Below are 24,776 nucleotides of genomic sequence, written 5' to 3' on the forward strand. Positions count from 1 at the left end.
ATTTCATTTATTAAAAGCGACTCACCGCTAGAAGCCATAGCCTCCATCTCCGCCTGCGTGATCACCTTGCACGTGGGGCTTTCCTGCGGACGAGTCCATGTAGTTTCCCTCGTCCTGTGGTGGTAGTAGTACGATTTGCCCTCTTCCGATTTAGTCTCCACCCAAATTTCTGGTGGCGGCTGGAAAAATAGATGTAATTTAAGTAGAGAAATAAATAAATGAAAATGAGTGAATAGGTCCCATTATAGTGTAGTTCTTAACGAAGAAAGAAAGAACGAATGTTTATTCAGCACCACTCAAAACAAGCAGAAACAAAAATAAATGAAAAATACAATAGGTAGGTATTTATGGCTGATCAGTGTGGTGCTAAAAGGGTAGCTACTCAGCATGTGCTACATGTTATGTTGCGAAGTGCTGATTTTCATTAATTTTATTAAACTAACAATTTTTGTTTCTGTTAAATAAGACACAATAAATCAAGTTAAACCACATTTTACTGCTATTTATTATTAACTTTTAGCGAGTTAGTTCTACTCAAGACACAGTAGTAGCCAAATGTATCTAGAATATTTTTGTTTTAATTTATGATTTTCATATAAATTTTTATCAGATGCTTTTCATCACACATGCAATACATTGAATATGGGGCTAACGTAATGTGTGTGGGAGTCTATCAATGACTAATCAGCTAGTGGCAACTTGATCATACATAAATCGTAATAACATAATATTTGTAACATATAACAAATTTTTAAACATATTATGAATTGCAGGGGCAGTTGTTGCTCAGTGCGCAGTAAATAAATGATTTTTAAATTTATCTGCGCATCTTGTAACATCACCACTGCTCGAACGGAGAAGGAAAATATCGTGAAGGAACCGACTTGTCGAAGAATCAAAAGTTCGACGACATGTGACATCCGCCAACCCGCACTTGGCCAGCGTGGTGAATTATGGCCTGTACCCTCATAGGAGGCCCGTGTCTCAGTAATGGGAACATATATGGGCTGATGATGATGATGATGATGTATGAATTTTTTTAAGATTACTTACCATATTAGGGGGCGGCATGCCCGGCGGGCCAAACGGCGGTGGTTGTCCCATCATATTCGGTGGCGGTCCCATCGGCCCACCGGGCGGCATCATGCCCGGCGGCGGCGGGCCGAACGGCGGTGGGCCGCCCATCATACCGGGCGGGGGCGGTCCCATTGGCCCCCAGTTGTTGTCGAAGTTCGGGCCCCCGTTCGGACCGAATCTGGGACCGCCCCGGCCGCGGAAGAACCCACGGCCGCGCATTGGAGGCCCACCCGGGCCGTAGCCCCGGCCACGGAAACGCATTGGTGGAGGTCCGTTCATCCAGCCGGGGGGAGGCATGCCTCTGCCGCGACCCCTGTAATAAATGTTTAATTAAATTATCTTCGCCCTCTTTGTTTGAAACTTAATAAATAATATACTTAAACCTTCCTCAAGAATTACTATCTATTAAAAATCACATTCTGTTGCATAGTTATTAGGATTTAAGCATACATAGGGACAGATAATATATAGCTTCAGCGCTTGGCTTTATACTGTAGTAATATTGATTATTTTTAATAAATAAAACAAACTGTACATTCTCAGAAATAGACCACATGGATGGCACAAGCTCTCAAATAAAAAAGGTTCATTAAAATCGGTTCACTCAGTCAAAAGTACCCTAGACGAGAGTAAATGTAACAAACACAAGAAATAAAGTTGAATTGAGAACCTTATTTTAAAGTATTTTGAAAACTATATTACAAATTAAAAAACAAATTATTACAATATGTAAATGATATTGAAACAATGCTAAAAATAATATCAACACCTTTAATACATGCAATTTAACTTGAGGCTATATCTACACACGCTATGTACAATCGTTGAACAATATTTGAATAACCTTGAATGTGTCCTCACTAATTGTATAAATGTAAATGTAAAATGCACATTATTCATAATTTATTTTACTTTAAAAACAGAGATATCATTACTGAACAGAGATATTAGCATCACACAGAATTTTTCACATAAAAAATAGTTGTAATATTTTGGTCTTATCTTGGAAGGCACAGACAATTTTGCAATACTAATAATTTATATAAAATATGAAGTTATTATGAGCAGTAAGCCTTAAACCAAAATCAAATAATTTAAATAAATTCTGACTATAAATTGAAATAATTTGGAAAATCCAAAAGTGCACGCCTCATAATTTTTTTTTAATAAATATTTATTAATTATTATTTTTGTTTATTTAATAACAATTAAACCACATCGAATCAGACCCTGAAAAATGAAAGGGTTCTATTCCTGAGCATACTCAAGCGTAAGAGAAAAAAAAAAGACTCGATTAGTAAAGTATTTCGGTCGCTATCGTGTTAACAAGAAAAAAGGATCCGCACATACAGACACACGGACGTCCAAGACAGAACTTTTTTAAACTGTTTTTTAACTAGTTTAAATAACAAAAATGACATCAAAAATATCATGAACGTTAAAAATAGTGTTTTTTCTTAATATGTGTGTGTATGTATTATCTTACAAGTGCAATGTATGATACATAAAGACATTTTAAGTTTGAAAAATCAGATGTTTTGCGCGAAGTGACAGTAGTACCCACCTCAACACTTCGCTTATGAGGCGTGCAATTGACTAGAATTCAACTATAATTTATTTATAGCAATGCAAGCAAACAATTTAATATATCACTCAATGTTAAGTGATCTCAGTCGAACATGATTTTAACATGAAAAAGCTATGTTACCAAGCTTTGCTCAATTTTATTTAATCCATCAGTCCCCGGAATCACAGACACAATAGAAAATCTATTGTGTCGCGCCCCGATCGGGGCGCTCGGTGGTCAATGGGTTAAATAAAGCCTTGCTTGAACTATTCCCCCAAAAACCCCAAACACATAATATTAAAGCAGTATGGTAAATATAGTCTTGAAAATATTTGGTGCATATATTACACTTATTGCATTAAATGCATATCTGCACTTGTATCTCCATTAAAATCGGTTACAATTACCGTGGTAATATAAATAATAAATAAATATTATAGGACATTATTACACAAATCGACCTAGTCCCACAGTAAGCTCAATTAAGGCTTGTGTTGTGGATACTAGGCGACGATAAATATAATATTATAAATACATATATAGATAATAACACCCAGACCCAAGAACAAATAATTGAGTTCATCACACAAATATTTGCCCTGACCGGGGATCGAACCCGGGACCGTCGGCTCAATAGGCAGTTACTTTACCACTGCGCCAACCGCGTCGTCAAAACATATATTACATAACAAACATATATATAACAGCTAAGCAGAGATCTATTCTATTGCTTTACTCAGAGACTCCTTTAAAACATGGACAAGTTATTCAAAAGAGAAATATAACACAATCTCATAACATTCACAACAAATTTAGGTTCCAAATATTTAAGTATCATTTTATAGAGATACTAGCGGTCTGCCCCGGCTTCGCCCGTGGTACATATTTACGTTTTCTCTACATAAAAAACATCCTCGTACTTCAAGGAATATAATGAAATATAATTTGGAAAATCCAAAAGTGCACGCCTCATAATTTTTTTTTAATAAATATTTATTAATTATTATTTTTGTTTATTTAATAACAATTAAACCACATCGAATCAGACCCTGAAAAATGAAAAGGTTCTATTCCTGAGCATACTCAAGCGTAAGAGAAAAAAAAAGACTCGATTAGTAAAGTATTTCGGTCGCTATCGTGTTAACAAGAAAAAGGATCCGCACATACAGACACACGGACGTCCAAGACAGAACTTTTTTAAACTGTTTTTTAACTAGTTTAAATAACAAAAATGACATCAAAAATATCATGAACGTTAAAAATAGTGTTTTTTCTTAATATGTGTGTGTATGTATTATCTTACAAGTGCAATGTATGATACATAAAGTCATTTTAAGTTTGAAAAATCAGATGTTTTGCGCGAAGTGACAGTAGTACCCACCTCAACGCTTCGCTTATGAGGCGTGCAAAAAGAATTATCGAAATCGGTTCAGCCGTTCTCGAGTTATGCGCTTACCAACACATTTTGCGATTCATTTTTATATATAAGAAGATAAAGAAGGTTTAAAAATAGTTTGTACTTAATAATTAATAATTGAAACTTCGCCCAGTTCATATTTACAAGTACATTTATGTATTATATTGTATGAACATATTCGCAAGCAAGTTGTATCCATGGATTTGTATATAGGTTGTTAGATCAATATATAATATGAATGCTAAATGTATAGCAAATATGCATCCTGGATACCTTAAGTATAATTTTATATATTCTTCAATTAATGAATATTGATATATATCCGATATTTTTCCATGAGATGCATGGTTAAAAAATCCTTCAATGTTGTACCATGTACCACGAAGTATTGGCATTACTGTATAACGTATATAAAAATTGATATACCTGAAATTACCGCGGCCTCGCGGTGCTCCTCGGTAACCATTTCCACTGTCTTCATCATCATACGAGTCCTCATAACCAAAATCGAAGTCATTTTTTGTTTCACTGTTATTATCATTTGTATCATTGCGATTACTATCACTCGCGGCGGAGTCTTGTGTGTCCATATATTCTTCCTCCATATTTATTACGCACTTATTATTTCTACACTGAAACTATTCTGCATTCCTATAAACAATATTTGCACTTCGCAGTTTTAAACCGAACTTTGCATTCGCAATGGCGGAAACAACATTGGTCGAATCAAAATGGCGGGCAGGCTTCGCTAGTGATGTAGCGTGATATCGATTCAAAACTTAAACCGATTTTTACAACTTTGTATCAGGCAACACCAAATTTTAAGCTTGCTAGAATATAATCTGTAGCTACCTACGCATGTCGAGAGGTCGAGAGCAAGTCGAGAGTTCAGAATCCGTCTCTACTGGGATAAAGAAGACTATATAAACAAAAAAGAAGAAGAAGAAGAAGTCGAGGGAAGGTCGAGAGTTACAACCACAGATTAAGTATTAGTTACTGGTTACAACTTTTTAAGGAAGCTGATTTCAATATGAATTATTTTTGGATTGTTTTGATTTTCTCTGATTCATAATAGTCTAAGATCCGAACTTAAATCGGCATTTAACGCGTTAATAATAGAATTAAACTTATTAAAACATTAATTTCTTATATGATAAAATATTTTTATGAAATGGGTAGGTAGACAAAAAAAATCTGTACATAAGATCTTTAATTATTTTTTTGATTATATTATGTTGCCTAACATTTTAATGGTAAAAGCAAGGTAAATGCATTAAAAATATGTTTCAAGTTCAATATAATATAAACTCAAGCTACTTCTGTAAATGCACACATTTTCATCCCTGAAAGTTTTATTTTGCTACCATTTTTCCACTCAAATACCAGAAGATTTAATTGAATTTATGATTTCCATTTTCTATATATTTTGCACTAACTGAGTGCTTAATTTCTAGCCTCTTTTTTTAATTTGCCGTCAGGTAAGTAACCTTACTTACCTGACGGCAAATTAAAAAAAGAGGCTAATAATTAATATACCTAAGAATATACATATATTCTTAGGTATATTAATTATTAAATATAATATATGATATATGAAAATTATTGAACCATGGATATTTACTTATTGTGAAAGTGAGAGTTTACGAGTGTACCAAACATGAAAACTTTTTCGCTATTTGACATTCAAAAGTGCGTGAGCACTTGGTGCATATTACCTATAATATGTTCTGTGACTCGGTGAGCACTTTCGAACAAGTATCGAACGTGTCCAATATAAATACTTTTACCGACTTCAAAAAAGGAGGTTCTACATATTTTTTACTTTTATTTCCTGTTCTTTTACATACACCAAGAAGACATACACCTACGCTATGATCATATTTTATTATGCTCGATGGCTGGATGCAAGAAGCTTACATCTAATACACTGGAGATATAAGCTTCTTGGCTGGATGTAACAATTTATATTGTCCTCAATGGACTCCTAAACCACTTAACGATGTAGGTAACAATTTATTTTATTTGCTATTTAAACGGTTGAGGTACATTAGACCTTGTTAATAAATTGATGACGTATGTAGGTATATGTATTGAATCAGCAAAGCATTGCCACTATTTTTCAGTCTAGCTCGAGTGATCCTACTAGCCTTCTACTAGCATAAACAGTTAACACATCTAAAATGTTACAACAAGATTGCACAGAAATGGCTAGACCGATTATTATGAAATTTTATGTCTACTAGCGGTCCGCCCCGGCTTCGCCCGTGGTACCTACATGTTTAAACTATCCTATCTCTCAAGTTGTATCGAACTGCACATGGTGTGCGAATTTTATTATAATTGGTTAAGTGGTTTAGGAGTCTCAATGACACGAGATTTATATATATATTATACTAGTGGTCCGCCTCGGCTTCGCTCGTGGTACAAATTTCGCAATAAAAGGTAGCCTATGTCCTTTCTCGGGTATCAAAATATCTCCATACCAAGTTTCATGCAAAATGGTTCAGTAGTTTAGGCGTGATTGAGTAACAGACAGACAGACAGAGTTACTTTCGCATTTATAATATTAATATTTTTTTTTTTTTTTTTTTGATGTTACATATCTGCAATCAGTCAGAAAAAACTATAAGCAGATCGGTTGAAATGTGTGGACGATTGGGCGAATCTAAGGCCAGTGCCTTAGTTCGTCTTAATTAGGGAGCACGTCGGCTCTCTTCAGTCTTTGTATAGCTTTAGGCTGTAGGAGTATGTGTGATAGTGGGTTTGGATAGGATGTCAAACGATCTTTGTATTTAGTTGTAAAGCGATTTGCTTCTTCTGTGATTGTAGGCATTTCCAGATATTCGTGGATTTCTGTATTGCGGGCGTACCATGGAGCAGCAGATATCACTCTGAGAATGTTATTCTGTGTTCTTTGTAGGCAGTTTATATTTGATTTGCTGGCTGATGACCACAACTGGATTCCATAAGTCCAAATCGGTTTAATTACAGAGCAGTAGACTCTTAGTTTATTGCTCAGGGATAGACTTGATTGCCTCCCAAGAAGCCAAAGTAAGTTTCTGAATCTGAAATTCACTTCATTTCGCTTATTTTTAATATGTTCTTTCCATGTCATCCTTCTGTCCAGATAGAAACCCAGGTATTTGACACAGGTTGATTGTGGTAGGGTGTTGTTACCTAATTTGGGTGCTGGGCAGTTTTCGCGTCGTAAAGTGAACGTAATGTGGTGAGATTTTGGGACGCTAGCTTTTATACGCCACTTGTTTAACCACTCCTTAGTGTGGTCAAGTTGAACTTGCAGCAAATTACTCGCCTCCTCTGGATTGGTGTTGCACGCCAGAAACGCTGCATCATCAGCATACGTCGCTATTGTAACATTTGGTAGCTGAGGAAGATCGCAGGTAAATATATTATATAAAGTAGGACCAAGAACCGAGCCTTGGGGTACTCCGGCATGGCAGCTGTGTAGAGCAGATCTTGCGTCTCCTTGTTTCACACGAAACATTCTCTCTCTAAGGTATGAGGCCAGTAAGGTATAGAAAGAATGTGGAAGATGTTTTTTAATCTTGTACAGTAATCCTTTATGCCATACACGATCAAATGCTTGTTGGATGTCTAGAAAAACAGCCGAACAGTATTCTTTTTTCTCTAGACAGTGTCTCACAGTGTGGTAGACTCTGTGTACTTGTTCTATTGTAGAGTGTCGCGTACGAAAGCCAAACTGGTGATCAGGAATAACTTCGTCAGAATCGATGAATGAACGTAGCCGGGTAAGAGTAATCCTTTCCCACAATTTACTCAGGATCGGAGTTAGGCTAATAGGACGGTGAGATGAGGCGTCGTTGACTGGCTTTCCGGGTTTGTGTATCATAACTACTTCTGATATTTTCCAGATGGTTGGTACATGAGATGTTCTGAAGATTGCATTAAAAAGGGAAGTTAAAAACACGATGCACTTTCTAGGAAGCTCTTTGACAACCTTTGGAGTAATCAGATCAAACCCAGGAGCCTTTTTTGGGTCTAGTTCGGCTATCTCTTTCAATAATTCCCTTGGAGAAGTAGGTCTTATTGGTAAAGAAAGTTGCAAATCTTGATTTAGAAAACAATCTATTTCAGGGTCTTCAGGGGTTTCCGCTTCATTCGGCTTGAACACTTCAGCGAGATAACGGGCAAATGTCTCTGCCTTTTCTGCTTCTGTACGAGCCCACGTGTTCCCGTTCCGAATTGGTGGAGAACACTGTTGGGGTTGTGGTAATATTTTGGTGGCCTTCCAAAGGGAATGTATTCCATGAGCACTAGGAGACATGTTTTCTAATCTTTGTTTGACGGATTCGTTTGTAGTTATACTAAGAAGGTTTTTAAGATCTTTAATTGATTTATTTAACCGTTTTTTATCCTCGCAGTTACGAGAAAGCTGCCAAACTCGTCGAAGGCGACGCTTTTCTCTTATTTTATCGCGTAATTCGAGTGGAATCAAAATATCTGTATGTGACTCTTTCAGGGTAGGAGTGCTTATCCACGCTGCCACTTGAATCAGGTTGGTTATATAAAGTGATGCATGCTCCACGTCTTCAGCAGTTTTAAGTGGGAGCTTAAGATGAACATTGTCTTCAAGGTGTTTACGGAAGCAGTTCCAGTCTGTTTTTCCATTAGTTAAATACGAGCTCTGAGTGTCTCGGAATAAGGCAGTTGAACCCACAGTCAACACTACTGGTGTGTGATCGGAAGATCCATCTAGGCTTGACTCGGTATAGGTATTCTGTTGACATATACCTTTTGTTATAAAAAAGTCTAGAAGATCGGGAGTTTTATTTGTGTCAGTGGGCCAATATGTAGGTTCTCCTGTAGACATAGTAAGCAGATGGTTGGCTACAACACTATTTTTCAATTCCCTGCCTCTGGGAGTTACCAGTCTCGATCCCCAGTATGAGTGCTTTGCGTTCCAGTCACCGCCAGCTATGAAACGTGCTCCTAATCCTTTGAAGAATTCAGTAAACAAATTCTCTTTAATGATATGACGGGGTGGACAGTATATCGCTGAGAGGATAAGTGGTCCAGTTTTATCATTTATCTGTATGGTTGTAGCTTGTAGGTAGGTGGTTTCACACGGACCGAGAAGACAATGTTTTATATTATCTCTAATTACGATTGCAGTCCCAGCATGAGCTCCACCGTCAGGGTGCGAAGTGAAATAAACACAGTATCCCCGAATGTAGATACGCGATCTTGACGTAGTGTGGGATTCTGATATAAGACAGACGTCGAGCTTGTTAGTTCTCATGATAATCTCAAGTTCATTAGCATTAGGAGCAAGTCCATTGATATTCCATGTGGCAATACGTAAGCAGGTCATTTTGAAAGTTTTGAGATTAGTGTGGTTATAAGTCCTACGAGAGAACCTATTTGTTGAATTAAGAGATCCATTTTCTCACTTTGTTTGGCAAGTATATCTTCTAATATGGAATTAGATTGTTGGACGGTTTGAGGTTGTTGCAGAGGGGGCGGTGTACCTTTGACGACATCAGCGTATGTGTTATTCCGGTTGTTACTAAACTTATCAGAGTCAACGTGGTTCTGGGCGGTGGGTAGACTAGCGAGATTTGTCCTTTCTCTTGGTTTTGTTTGAGAGGAGAGTTTGGAGCTATGCGTAGGGATTTTGTTCCTACGGGCTAAAATTTCTTTATATATTTCACAGCCTTTGTAATTAGCAGGGTGATCACAGGAGCATAAGGCGCACTTAGCTGGAGTTGATCTATCTTTCTTTTTGCATTCGGAGGTTTTATGGCCTTCACCACATTTTACACATCTAAATGGTCTCATACAGTTCTGTGGTATTTGGTACGTACCACTTAAGTGCAAAATGGTGATTTTTGAGTATGAGCGTTTGAAAGTTTTCACGGTTGCTACCCTGTTGCTACAGATCGGAATAAACTCTTGAGTAAAACAAATTTATGATATTTAAATGTTTATTATGTTCAAGTTTTGAACACTTAAAAAAAAATAAAAAAAATGTTCTAATTCAAGAGTAATTGTTACTTAACATGTTTGTACCAAAAGAAAAAAATGTTAAAATGATGTGAAAATGTCTAAAACGTGTGTACTTAAGTGGATTAGAGCATATTTATTTCTACTCTTAATTAGTATTTATTCCTATTTTTACCTTAATGGAAAGATTTTTCATTTTTTTTTTCGACGGAGATATTTAAACAGACATTAAAAAACAAATATTATGGGGAAACATCCTCCATACAAATAGATTTAACCATATATAAAAACAAAAACGAAAAAGAGTGTGATTTGCCACAAATAATGTACACATAAAAAAGCCAGGAAATATTGTGATTTTCGTGCAATATGCAATTCTCTGATACTCTCTCTACAAAGTAAAATCCTAAAAGTAGTGTGTGTGTGTGTGTGTGGTTCAGAAGTCACGGTAGTTCGCTTGCCTGCCGTGCTACATGCTGCGGGATCGATCCCATCAACCGACATGTACCAATGTGTCTTTTTCGGATGCATAAGTAGATTCTCTAATAACCAGAGATACATCTTCTATAACAAGAAAACATCATCATTTCTAATAACAGAAAAACATCGTGATGGCAACCGGGATTTCGGTCTGAAATCACCAACCAGCAGTGAACAAGCGTGGTGATTACTGCTCATGCTTTCTCCTTGTGAGAAGATGCCCTTACCCTGCAAATAGTTACGAGCTGGATCAAGTCAAATAAAATTTGTTTGTAAAACGTTCCACTACAACATTTATTCATAGTCGTCATCACTGTCACTGAAAGTCATAAGATTGTTTCTAGTCGGACCATGAGACAATGATTTGAAATAATCATCATTGGATCACTTATTGGCAGGAGATCTAAGAGATCTTTGAATTTCAGAGCATCGATATTGATAGGCTCATTAGAGGCCAATGGCAGAGCCACTTAGAAGTTTTCTCTCTTTTCTCAGTTCTCTTAAACCAGAAATACAGAAACTCTTCATTCTCACTCAAAGAGTATTTAAAATCTATGTCATTAGACTTTTCATACATCAACCAGAAAAAAGTTCTAACCAAATGCAGTTTTGTCTGTTGCAGTATTTCTTTTGATAAAATGAGTAGGCAGTCAATAGTTTCGAAAATGGAAAGAAGTCAGATTCATTCATTAATTTTACATCATGGCGATTGCTAGTCATTTTCATTTATCTCGGGGAACGGAGATAGTGCTGTTTCTTTTTTGAATGAATCTTTCAATATCTGCTTAACAGGCAAGATATTATACCGTTTTTGACCTGGACAACACTGAATATAAAAAAGCTACTCTACTTCTTCTGCCAAACCGTTAATAAAATGCCATAAGCATGATGCGATTTCATCCGCACCTCTTTGAGCTGTTCCTTCATACATAACATAATGGAATGTTCGTTTAGTAGTAACTTTGCGGATTTTTAAATTAAAAGTCCAAAGTTTCTTTTATAAAAGGCTACAGATGCAGTTAAATTTGGAATCTGTAAACAAACAGCTTTTATCTTTTAGTTTCATAGTGAAATGACCTGCTTATGTTCCGATTTTTCTAAATCTATTCTAATCTGACACGAAAGAATGAATTTGAAGAGACAAAGAATCAAACCTTGTGCATGTAGGTATCGTTACTTGGCTTTTTAAACGTTTACCAATCTTTAAATCGATTTAAAGATTGGTAAACGTTTCTGAACACACTAAGTCTAAGAGATCTTGCATCACATGCATTTTTCTTTATAGATCAGACCAGGCTTCGGACCTAATGTCTGAAAATTTAAATTATGTGCCAAATAACGTTATATTTAAGTAAAGGAGAAGACCTGTTAAGTTCAAAAATAATTTTATTTGATTTGGTACAAAATACAAATAAGTTAAGTGATGATAATAATTATTCAAGTTTGGTCTAATTATGTTAAGTGCTCTTACGTTGTAAATGGCCGTTCGTTGATTGAGTATTCGTTTTACAAGTCTATGTTAAGTTATATTAATATATTTGTATCAAATAAAAATATTTTTTTTTGTACTTAAGGGGTTTTGATACAATCTATTTAAGGTATTTCTACTATCAGTAGGCTTATGTGACATAGACCAAACGAAAGAGGACGTTTTTATCAGTATAGATGGCCAGAAAACAAAAAATGGCCATTTTTGCACTTACGAGGTATATACCAAACACCACAGAGTTATTTTTTGAATGACCATATTGTTGACAACGTTGACACTGGACAATAAATTTTGATTTACGATGGTCTTCAATTTTTACTTTTTGTTGGGCAATATATTCAATCTTTTTTACCAAAGGGTTGTTAACACTTGGTTCAATATTGACGAAAAACGTCGTTGTTGGTTTCTTGTCTGGGCCATATCGCGCATTGATAATTTCACCTCTTACTTTATTATTGGTTCCTTCAACAGCTTTAGCAATAGCTTCAAGCGGAGTGAGATGATGCAAATTTTTAATGACAAATCGATAGCATTTTGCGTCTTTAGGAGTAAAAGTGTGCCCTATGAGGCCATTATCTCTGAGAAGTTGAATAATTTTCTTGTAGTCTTCTGAAGTCTTAATAAGTACGTGAAGAATATTTTTGCTTATTAATTTCAGTTTATATTCTTCTTTATGGCTAACTGTTTCAATGAGTTTAGTTAATTCGTTAATATCTTCTATGCCACTCAAAACTATAGGAGGCGGTTTGCTAGGCTTAAGGATTTTTGTAACAGTAATGTCCTCTTTTGGATCGAGTGGTAGGTTACCAAACCGGTTCTTAGTTACAGTTGTAGCTTTCTGTGGAGGAGATTCACTCATTTTTCTCTTTTTATTGCTACGAGGCAAAGGCACGCGTTGCCATGGTGGTGGAGCAGGGTATTGCGAGGCAGGTTCATTTGTAGTAATTTCATCAGATAAACATGATTGTTGAGCTTCAACTGTTATAGTTGTGGTTTTTGTTGACTGTCCCCTATTTAGTTCAGTAAGGGATGAGGAGCGTTGTCTGCTAAAATAGCATGGGTTGAGTGCTTGTTGCTTAAGTATTTTGTGTTGTGGTTGTGTTAGTTTTTCGGGGTTGGAGCTCATTTTTGTTCCCACGAGTAGGGTCGATAAAATAGGTCGCTCACAGGGTAACGCCCATTCCTGTGAGAAGGCACTCTACAACGATGTGAGCCAGGTCCATCGAGGTTTGCGTTAGCGACTGAAAACCCACAGCCATCCATCCTTTCAGCACGGTCACACCTTAGGATTGGGGTATTTTTTTATAAGAGGTTGTCATCCTCGCGACACAGGCAGTCAAGCCAAGGTCCCCGTTCTAGCGAAACATGACCACTAGTTTACGGGTGTGAAGGTCATTTCCTACCTCCAGCATTGCAAGCTGTTAAGCTTGAGTAGGTTAGTTGACCGCCGCCTACGACTCGGCGTTAATTGCTCATTTGGCACCACCCAGGGGACACGTGTAGGGTGGGTCTTTAATAGAAAAGGTGGTAAGTCCTACGGACGCGAGCAACTTTGTCCCCCAAAAATAATATTAATATGGATTAAGATTTTTGTAGTTATAATTTTGTGTAACTATGTATTTTCAATTCACCTTCGCAATTGTATGTAACTGGAAGAATAACGTTTGCTAGGTCAGAATTATTATAAAAATGTATTATTAAAAGAAAATGTCGGTATATATGCTTTTTATTAAGCTATCGTATGATAGTGATATTAATTTTTAAAATTCCTACTACCTACTATAGCTTACAAGTTACAAGCAAATTTAATTATTCCTCTTCTTACTAATTTTTTCTTTGCATCGGCATTTATGATTAGTTCTTCTTTCTCGACATGTCATTGCATTCAAATATGTGGTGTAATAGCAGACATTTAGATCCATAGGTATGGTACGGCTATGATGAGTCGGTTTACGGCAATCCGGCCCTTTATTCAACGTTGATGGCATTAATCTCGGCACCACAGTTTTTGGAAAACTTTCGCTTGCATCTAATCCAGCTTTGCGCTTCACATACACATTGGAAAACTTGTTCGTACTTTCCTTACTTTTTTGCGCCGTGGGATTTACATCACATTTTGGGTACGACTGTGAAAGGCCGGGCTGAGGAGGAATGTAATTCTCTGCTGTGAAGAAAGGCGTTTCTACAGGTACTGGTTCTATGGGAACGTTAAAACCATAAGGAGATCCACAAGGAGCTGAATATGTTCCAGAGGGATCGTATTGACCCATATGACTGTATGCATTAAATTGTGAAAATGGATTCTGAAACTGATCGTTGGGATAATTATAGTTAGTATTCTGGTAAGTATCGGGATAGTTATATGGCCCATATGTTCCAGGCATATTTTGTAATGGTCCAGATATTGCCCCGTAACTTACAGGTCCAGGATTTTGAAATTCTTGACGATTTCCCACATTACCCGGGTTAAATACGCAGCATGGTAAACAAGGTCCGCACGGCGGACAAGGGCCACAAGGGGGGCAGGGGCCGCATGGACGACAAGGTCCAATGCAAGGTGGGCCACATGCAGAACCAGGGCAAGGTGCAGCTGGGCCACATGGACCCCCAGGTGTTACAGGGCCAGCGCAAGGTCCACACGGTCCAGTAGTAACATGATACGGGCCACAAAACCAAGTACCGTATGGATAATAGAAATAACCAGTCATATATTGCAGACATTTGGGAGGACAATTGCAAGGAGGAGGAAGACCACACGGTCCGCAAGGTCCACCACAGGGACCGCAAGGGCAGGGACAGGCGCAACAACTGCTTAAATTCTGAAGACTCTCTGACATCGTGGTTGCACTTCTAGATTGATTTAACGCAACACGATTATCTTTACATCCTCTTGGTGCATTTAGTTGAGCCAATTGTATTTTTGATGAAGTAATTTCGGGCCTTTCCAGCATCCTTATAGAAAAACATGGCGTGGACATACTTCGGCGCAGAAGACAACGTTGACTCTGGATTTTTGGTTTTGACTTCATCTCCTTTACATTCGAGTTTGGCAGCAGAAATACTTTTCGTGAATACCCTCTGATTTCGTTCTTCAAAACGTTGTTTGCTGAAAGGATGATTTTCAACTGTAGTCTTGTTTTATACCTAGCGAAATTTAGGAATATTCATTTAAAGGTTTTGAAATAAAACAAAAATTATTTTAAATATGATTGTTTATTAAATATTAAAGCAAGTACTTAAATTAAACAGATACCAAAGGGGTGAGGTTAATTTCATTGTATTATTATTAATTTGCTGTCTCAGCGAAGTAGCACTGACTTTTTGAACATGTTATCTATATCATACCTATTTTCATTTGTATAGTGTGGTATGTTACAATTCTTCGTATGGACGTGGATATGGATTTTTGTATTGTGGAATTGTAGAGTAGTTAAAAGAATCTGGTCGAATACGAGGGTGATCTCTTTCCTCTTTTGTTAAAATAGTTTTTGGCTTATCTAGTTGTGGACATTGATGATAATGTTTATATCTTTTGTGACAAATGGGACTCTTAACTTTCTTTTGTGGATCAAAAGTTCGATTATTTACTGTAGAAGCTCGTACTTGTGATTGATGGTAATATTCACTTGGGAATTGGGCATCTTGCACAGGCTGTGACACATTTTGTTGTGCAGCTGCATTTTGTGCACCATATGAACCACAAACGATTGAAGAAATGACAGGAGGAATTGGATTTTTAGGATTGAACGTTGGTGTTCTTGGAAAACAATTTGGCAACCACTTTGATACTCCTGGACGTTTGGTAGGATCATAAATCGGAGGTATAGTGACATCGTGATTTGGAAAGGACGAAGGTTGGTTCATTTCAGATGGATTGAAAACAGCCCCAGCCGGGCAAATGCAAGCTGGACAACATTTACACGGCACACAACCTGGACGCGGAACGGGGACACAAGTACCTTGTACGTGGTAAGGCCCACAAAACCAAGTGCCGTACGGGTAGTAGTAGTAACCAGTCATATATTGTATGCAACGCGGTGGTGTGTTACATGGAGGTGGTAGGCATGAACAGCCACACTTGCAACCGCAAGGGCCACATGGGAATGGACAAGGACAACCCGCATCGCACGCTTTGCTGTATGATCTTAATGATGTGTATTTGATATTTACTTGATTGTGACAGACAGGTATGTTCTTGCTCATAGAATGTGTATGTGTAGTGATGTTCGCAGTGCTAAAGCTTCGTATTGGAACGGATGTTTTCTTCGATTCGAGCACTAGGCTGGGGCTCGATAGGCAATGATGGACAGATGATTTCGTGCTGGTAGTGGCGCTGCTCTTCAGCCTTGGATATGGTGTAGACCTCTTGATCTTCGATTGTCCCAACGAAAACGACTTGTATCGCATACTCCGAAACGATAACGCCGCGGCTGTAAAGTGTAGTATGTTGTACGCCTTGAAAATATTATTTTCTTTAACACGTTATAGAAAGAAATAAAGACTGAAAATTTGTTAAAGGTATTTAATAGGCATAACAAAATAGATACATATGAAGTTATCAAAAGCTTAATAAATGTACCAAGGTTTAATGAACTTTAATGGAAGGGATTCTTGTAATTTTCTTATCATCTATGTTTTCAGTCTTTGCTTTAGAGGTTGCTTGTGTTGGCATAATTGGTTGTGCCGCTGGTTGTGGTGGCGGCGATGCCGTTACTGCAATGGCCTGCGAGCCACACATAGGGCACACGCCCCCTTCGCATTTCTTCACCGGCTTCGGACAAGGGCATGGACAGCAGGGTCCGCATGGACCGCAAGGTCCACATGGTCCACACGGTCCACAAGGTCCACACGGTCCGCAAGGTCCGCAAGGTCCACACGGTCCACACGGGCAGGGGCATGGACACCGACAAGGGCCGCAGGGTCCACATGGTCCGCAGGGCCCGCAAGGCCCGCATGGTCCACAAGGGCCACATGGCCCGCAAGGGCCACAAGGGCCACATGGCCCGCAAGGGCACGGGCAGCGACATGGTCCGCAAGGTCCGCAAGGACCACAGGGCCCACATGGCCCACAAGGTCCGCAGGGTCCACACGGCCCGCAGGGGCCACAGGGTCCGCACGGGCAGCCGCAGCTAGGGGCATCTTTATCCTTCTTATCACTGAAGTGCCGTATCGGTAGGATGTGATCGCCACAACATAACCTAATCCTCGCGTTACACGGTGGCCGAAACGAAGCGCTGCGAGCCGCCACTGCAAAGGACATCCACGCTTATAATACTCAGCTTTCGACAACTATCCGCTGGTGGTTAGTGCTATTCGAAGAACGACCGCCTGCAGTCGAGTATTATAGCCTGGATGTCCTTAGGCAGTGGCCACCGTTCTCCGAAATAACACGATACGTCACCAGCGGCAACTACCTACAGCAAATGCTTGAGAATTGTGAATGAAAATTTGCATATAAACTAGCCAATCAAGAGGTTGTCAATGTGACATCAACTTGAAGGGAGATTAAATCTTAAATATCAATATCACACAACTATGTATAGTGATCTTCTTTTATAAAATAAATGAGAATGAAACAGAACTTATAAATAATCGAATTTATCGATAACTATCGGTAAGGAATGGAACATCACTAGCAATGCTTACAGGCGGTATTATCAAATTTAAATGATGTTAATTTATTTCTTCAGCTATAAAAATAAGTACTTAATTATGTTTACTACTTATTTACTTTATGAAAATGAATACGCTTTTTTGTTGTTTTATAACGCTAAATGGATTACTGATGTATTCTGGGATCACGATGATTTAAACTACGTTGAATGATATAAATATTAACCTTCATCACTTTACTTACATAATATAGCAGGGTTCTTTTTATTACTGGCTGATGCAAATGATCGACTTTTCATGCATTTTAATAAAGATATGTTCTTTGGCAGAACAGATTTCCTTAGCATTTGCGCCATTATTTGTTGATATATTGATTCTATTTATTTGGTTTTAAACTGTAAATTTTTACTATTTTGTTGAAATTTTACTTGAAAATTTTGGCCATGGTAGAGGGACAGGCTTGCCGTGTCGGAACAAAAGCGGTTGTGAAAAATTACGATTTGAATTTTTGTGTTCTTCTGTTTTTGTTCTTTTTTGGATTGAAAGCATAGAAAAGAGGTGTGGAAACTTTTTGATGGGGTTAGGCTAAGGATACACATCTTTTATTAAGTACATCTTTTAACAAGCATTATTCTTTGGTTTAAAAAAAAATAAAAATCATTTACCTATTGAAACATTTGTCGGTTAGATACAAACATGTCACATTTGGACCCCAAACCAGGACAGCCTGTATTTTTCAGCAAGTAATACCACGAAACTCCGAATTCGTGTATGACGGGCTATCGTTTTTTTAGCTCTTAATAAGCTTTTTTAAATTAAAAAACAAAGAATATAACTCGTGCGCCGGTAAAACCAAGGACAAGAAAAAATACAAAGAAATGAAATGACATGAGATGTGATGTAATGTGATGTGATGTGACGTGACGTGACGTGATGTGATGTGAAATGATTCTATAAAGTATAGAAGATGATGAGACATGAGTATAAGAGCTAGCGCGCACGAGCAACTTTGTCTCCGCAACTATTTTGTCTCTCCACCCATGGGCTAGTATGAAAGTGCGCGCACGTAGCGACGCAACTCCCCATACAATTGAAGCAAGAGACAAAATGGAAGATTATATTATGGAGAGAATAGATTTAGATTTTATATTATGGAGAGAATTATATTATATTATAGAATTATATTAAGAACTAGCGGTCCGCCCCGGCTTCGCCCGTGGTACATGTTTACGTTTTCTCTACATAAGAACCATCCTCGTACTTCCAGGAATATAATAAAAAAAGAATTTTCGAAATCGGTTCAGCCGTTCTCGAGTTATGCGCTTACCAACACATTTTGCGATTCATTTTTATATATAAGAAGATTATATTATAACCATCTGTGATTTCGATCAATTAGAGAAAGATACAACACATTTATTCCCGCTGTTAGTATAAAATGAAACACCATGTTTTAGAAAAAGATATTATTTATTATCAAAATACAATTCCAAACACAACACTCACAAACAATCAACATTGATATCACATACAAATCTCTATCACATAAAGGCCCATTCAAACTACAGCGGTATCTCCTACCGCCGTGGGTAGCGGTATCCCGATGGCACGTGATTAAGGGGCTGACAAGACCAAATTTAAAAGTGATTGCGCTCTCGTTTACTCCCATACAATTGGACAGTGTGCGCAAACGAGAGCGCAATATCACTGTTACTTGGCGGGGCCAGATCATAGAAGAAAATGATAAGAAAATATATGATTTAAGGAAAAGTGTGGGTCATATGCGAAATATGACTCGTTAAAGTTTCAGGTATGAATATGTTGACTTCGTGTTTTAAATTGCAGACCCGTACGTCAAAAAAATAAAGACATAGAATCGTTTAATGATGATTTTAAGACCAATATTTGCAATTGTTTTCTATCGAGCCGATTTCGTCCAATTATAAATCGAGTCCGTCCCGCGGTCTTCGAATTATGATGAATATTAACATATAGTTATTTTTTTGATGGACTTGAATAAATATCTTTTATTTAAAAACTGCTCAAATAACTTCAATTTGGTGTTGTCAGCCCCTTAAATCTCTTACGTAGTATCATGTAGAGACAAAAAATATAATAAATGTAAATATTAGAGACTCTAATCGCGTACGGCGGTAGCGGATACCGCTGTAGTTTGAATAGGCTTTATCATCTATAACACGTAACGTAATGTAAGTATACCTACATGACATCATTTTTAAATGCTACGATTTTTAACGAAAATACCGCTTATCAGAAACATCACTAGTGATGGGCAAAAACAAACTATCGGTATATTTGATTGCTATGTATTAATCATTGAGGTACTATTACTATAGAGAGGTCCCAACGAACAAAATCTGTGTAACAAACGCGGCGGCGCCGACCGGCTTGTGAGTAGACACTTTGTAGATATTCTGCCTTTTATTACTTATAAATTAAAACCAATCAATGTAACAAATAAATATTGTTTATCGTATTAAAAAAATTTGAATAAAATTATCAATTAAAACCAATCAATGTAACAAAAAAAATGGCTTGAGACGATTGACTCTAACTCGTGTTAGAAATAGTTTAGTAGAGATGCCCTCTCTAGTACGTAGTACATGGTAACTCAATGGTATTAATATTATTAATTGACAATACACTATAAACATCGCAAAAATTACTTAAATAAGACTACGGTACGTATGTTTTATCGTCAATAAAATTTAAAAAAAATTTAGGTAATAAAGTGGGTAAACTATTTTACAACTTTGGAACGAAGCCGTGGCAAGCAAAAAGTATTATAGTATTATATTCATGGTTAATGATGTTCCTCCTCATGAGGGCTGGTGGGAGGGGGCGCGACCTCCGTAGCTCCCGGTATCGGCCCTCCCCCTCCCCCTACCCCTCCGTCATCCCCATCTATGTTGTTTCCACCACCCATCATACCCTGAAATAGGAAACAATATTAAAAAAAAGACGTGTGGCACTCGGGGACTGCCGCGGTAAAGCTGAAAGGCATGCTATGCCTTCAAGTCACACCTCCGTGCCCGTCGGAGTGGGGAGCGTGAGGTTTTTTCGTTACGGAATTTCTGGATTCGGTCCCCGCGCTCAAGGCCCGCGATAGAAGCTATGCAATAGCTTAATAAACTAATGATAGAATGAAATAGTTTCTCTCACTTCTTTAATAGAATACAGGATATTATACATGAGGAAATGATGTATACTGGCGATCCTTCCCCCCTAGTCAAGTGGCTTTCTGTTAGCGTAGCGTTCAATAGAATAGACTACGAATGTATGAGATTGACGTAACCTGTAGATATACGTTTATCTACAGCCTACGTCAATCTCATACATTCGTAGTCTATTCTATTGAACGCTACGCTAACAGAAAGCCACTTGACTAGGGGGGCTTATCAGGATAATAAGGAAAGCTCATGAAATTATTGTACTTACTGTCAACGGTCCGTGAAAAGTGTACAAAGTGCGAATTAAATCTTTTCGTTCAAAGTGGGTTAAAATCAAGTCTAAAGGAATCGGTTACATACAAATTACACATACAGGTTACGCTAATAAGAAAGTGTTAAAAAGGGCGAAAGGGAAAGTCTTTTCATAAGCATGGCTGAAATAAAATAATTTTTTATGTCTTAAATACATTTTTGAAGTGAAACTTCTTTAGCGCGTTGAGAAATTTCAAGATCGCGTCATGGCAATACCACAGTATTACAATATTATTTCCTACAGTAAGGAATCGCCTTTGATGTCGCGCGATGCCGCCGCCAGCGTAGGTACTTACGCTGCCACACGAAAATACGCTAGGGTTGCAACAAATGGGAAATAAAACAATTGTGATTATTAATATTATGATGAAATCTTTATTCATATGTACATTCAAAATAATTGCGATTATTAAATCTGATGTAATTATTTGTTCATAAATATATAATTACCGATATTGCACTGCTAAATATTATTTACGTGGACACTTTATTTTTGGATGTTCTTAATTGTATATTATAACATTTAACTAAGTAATGCATTCGCATTGGCATGTACAATCTGATTAGAAAATAATGAAGACAACATATACATAGCTTTGATTTTAATTCAACAGATACAATTAATACAATCTTTCTGAAATATTGCTTCCTTCTGGGATTTCAATGTAGATTTACATCCGTAAACCGAACAGTTTGTGCGCGCCATAATAGAATATGTAAGTACCTATGAATAATAAAATTATTACACAAAAAATACGACTGCGTCATCCTTTCGCGCTAGGTAAAGCAAACTAAGCGTGTTTGCTTTACGCGGCCCGCGTCGCCCGACCCCCGCCAGTTCCCCTCCGTTTCTCTGCACAAGTACATTCGTCGCACTACTGTAGGAAATAATGGTAATACTGTGGCAATACCGTTTCATGGGACAATATGGAGTAAGGCGACGATTTTGGTATCTTCGAATCTTGCCAAAGAAGTTTCACTTCTGACACGTGTGCTCAGCACACGCGCTTTTTTTTTATTTTTTATACCTGACAGCATGAACACAGAAGGCAGGTGAGGCAGGCCATGCAGGACGCACAGCATGCCATGTCAGTCAAACCCTGAGCAGGAGACTGGGCTGCCAATTTTAGCATTTATTACTTTTTGGTGCTATCGTAACTATAAATGTAATGAATTCACATAACGAAATAAACTGACAAGTCTTAGTAACAATAACAAATAACTAGCTTCCTCCTCTATTCATAATTACTTAAGTTTATAGTATTCATAATCTAATATCTAATATATGTATATTATAAAGGCGAAAGTTTGTAAGGATGTATGGATGTTTGTTACTCTTTCACGTAAAAACTACTGAACCGATTACAATGAAATTGATCACACATATAGAGGGTAACTTGGATTAACACATAGGATAGTTTTTATCCCGGAAATCCCACGGGAACGGGAACTGGAACTATGCGGGTTTTCCTTTGCAAACGCTGGCGAAGCCGCGGGCGGAAATCCAGTAATTCATATGTACGTATGACTATTAACTAGCTGTTAAAATAGATGTTTTATGTTTGGTATGTAAAGTCAACTGATCATTATTTTGACAAAACATTATCATAACGATAGATTATTTTTATTATCGTTTGCATTTAATATGTAGTTATTACTACCTGGATAATGTGGCCCATAACCGGGATACCCTTGCCCGGGATAACCCGGTCCTTGGCCGGGAAAGCCTGGTCCCTGTCCGGGGAAACCAGGCCCCTGTCCGGGATAGCCAGGAAAGCCAGGCCCTTGACCCGGGTATCCTACATTTTGGAAACCCTGGAATGAAGACATGTGGCAAATGAAGAAATATAAACTGGTATTTATTATTCAATTAATTATTCAATATTATTCAAAAAACGGTACAGAATTACACCTATAAGAATACGTTTAAAAAAATTCGAAGTATATGTTCTCCCTCACAACATACAACCTCTTTTAATAATAATTATTTGCTTAATCTGTAGGTTATAACGTTTTAAGTACCTATTTCTTTTTAATTTTACCAAAACTTAACTATCATATCACTATCACTACATAGTATAAAACAAAGTCGCTTTCCCTGTCCCTATGTCCCTATGTCCCTTTGTACGCTTAAATCTTTGAAACTACGCAACGGATTTTGATGCGGTTTTTTTTAATAGATAGAGTGATTCAAGAGGAAGGTTTATATGTATAATAATATCCATTAAATAGTGGAGAAGTACTGTTATTTTTGAGGTTTCTAATGTGATGTCGTAAAAAATTACATTATTTCCGCTTACATTGCAAACGCAGGCTGAACCCTACGAGTTTTATCAAAATAATGTACTAAGTATTATACACATTGAAAAGGTCTACAGAAAAGTCCGCGATGGTATATGTCTATCTCTTATGGATAACCCACAATAACTTTTTTTTGTCATTTACTTTTTACGACAAATAATGGCTAATTTTCGAAGCGATTTTAACCAATACAGCATTAATCCTTAACCAATTAAATACCTTGAATACGTTGTTCATTTAATATAGATCTATATGACCCTTTACACCGTATGATTTAAGTGAATATTTTCGAAGATATTACAGATTTAAAAATTGCGGGACGTAGCGTTTGCGGCGGTACCGGCCGGCCGCCATTGCACCCGTGCGAAGCCGGGGCGGGTCGCTAGTTAACTATATAATAATATGTTTACCTGTGGCATTCCAGGTGGCTGGCCATAAGGTGGAGGGCTAACATTAGCCGGGGGCGGATAGGTATCCTGATATCCAGGGCCGAACGGACCTTGGGGCCCTATGAAGTATACAAGTGTTTGAGAAAAAATTGTAGAGCAAAGCACACAAGAAAGCGCGTAAAAAATAGCTGAAATTTCCTTATTGACAATTACAATTAACATTCAATGCGTAACAAAATAAAGAACGGTGTATGATAAACATCGATGTTTTAAATATAAATTACGGGTTTTCCCGCGGCTTTGTCTAAAACTTAATAAATTATATAAGTATACTAAAACCTTCCTTGAAAATCATTCTATCTATTAAAAAAAACCGCTGCGAATCCGATGCGTAATTTTAAAGATTTAAGCATACAAAGGGATATAGGGACAGAGAAAGGAAAGCTACTTTGTTTTCTTTCCGCTACCTGGGACATATAGTTTCGTATGATCTGACAGATGACCTCGATATAGACAGAGAGAGGCGTTCTCTGGCTGCGCGCGCGAACATGATCGGAAGAAAGTTTAATAAGTGCGAAAGAAATGCAAAAATATTACTATTCAAAGCTTATTGCACCGCTCTATATACTCCACAACTGTGGACAAGGTATAAAAAAGAAAATTATCGAATTTTTAGGGTACAATATTCGTTCCGAATTTTATTCAAACTACCGCGTTGGTGTAGCGCGTCTAGCATGTTCGCGGAAGCCCGCGTGCCGGTTCTCGATGCATTGATCAGGCATCGCGTTGCTAGATTTAGGAATATTCTTTTTACTTCTAGTAACTCGATTATAAATGCTTTAACGAATTTTGGTAGCAGCATCTTGGCATTTTATGCCCGGCTTCTGCGTTAATATTTAAATAACTTCTAAATTGATACTTTTTTGTGTTATTTCAATCTGTGTAATGTAATGTA

General features: G+C 37.5%; 2 protein-coding genes and 1 long non-coding RNA gene across 5 annotated transcripts in view; all 3 read right to left on the reverse strand.

Annotated features, from left to right (window-relative positions):
• LOC149896065 (uncharacterized) overlaps window positions 1-4,795 on the reverse strand; it is a 43,150-nt gene extending 38,355 nt beyond the window's left edge. For all 3 annotated transcript variants that reach the window (XM_090118154.1, XM_090118153.1, XM_090118155.1), the window contains exons 1-3: window positions 4,488-4,795; window positions 1,054-1,390; window positions 26-179 (exon numbers count right to left, since the gene is read on the reverse strand). In XM_090118154.1, coding sequence (XP_089974280.1) covers window positions 26-179; window positions 1,054-1,390; window positions 4,488-4,666 — 670 coding nt within the window. In that variant the 5' untranslated portion in view covers window positions 4,667-4,795. The remainder of the gene's footprint in view (window positions 1-25; window positions 180-1,053; window positions 1,391-4,487) is intronic.
• Window positions 4,796-13,820: 9,025 nt separating this feature from the next.
• On the reverse strand, window positions 13,821-17,984 carry LOC149896066 (uncharacterized). The gene is made up of 2 exons (XM_090117842.1): window positions 17,873-17,984; window positions 13,821-15,121 (listed from the first exon to the last, which is right to left on the reverse strand). The coding sequence occupies exons 1-2, from the start codon at window positions 17,982-17,984 to the stop codon at window positions 13,821-13,823; spliced, it is 1,413 nt and encodes a 470-aa protein (XP_089973968.1).
• Window positions 17,985-20,422: 2,438 nt separating this feature from the next.
• LOC149896067 (uncharacterized) lies at window positions 20,423-22,224 on the reverse strand. Its single transcript, XR_016458338.1, has 2 exons — window positions 22,160-22,224; window positions 20,423-20,581 (listed from the first exon to the last, which is right to left on the reverse strand). It is a non-coding gene; the product is annotated as an uncharacterized LOC149896067 (long non-coding RNA).
• Between the last annotated feature and the right edge of the window lie 2,552 nt (window positions 22,225-24,776).

Source organism: Colias eurytheme, chromosome 29, assembly GCF_061535395.1.
Source record: "Colias eurytheme isolate Ceu_HAF_F1 chromosome 29, ilColEury1 Martin Lab GWU primary, whole genome shotgun sequence".
NCBI classification, from domain to species: domain Eukaryota; kingdom Metazoa; phylum Arthropoda; class Insecta; order Lepidoptera; family Pieridae; genus Colias; species Colias eurytheme.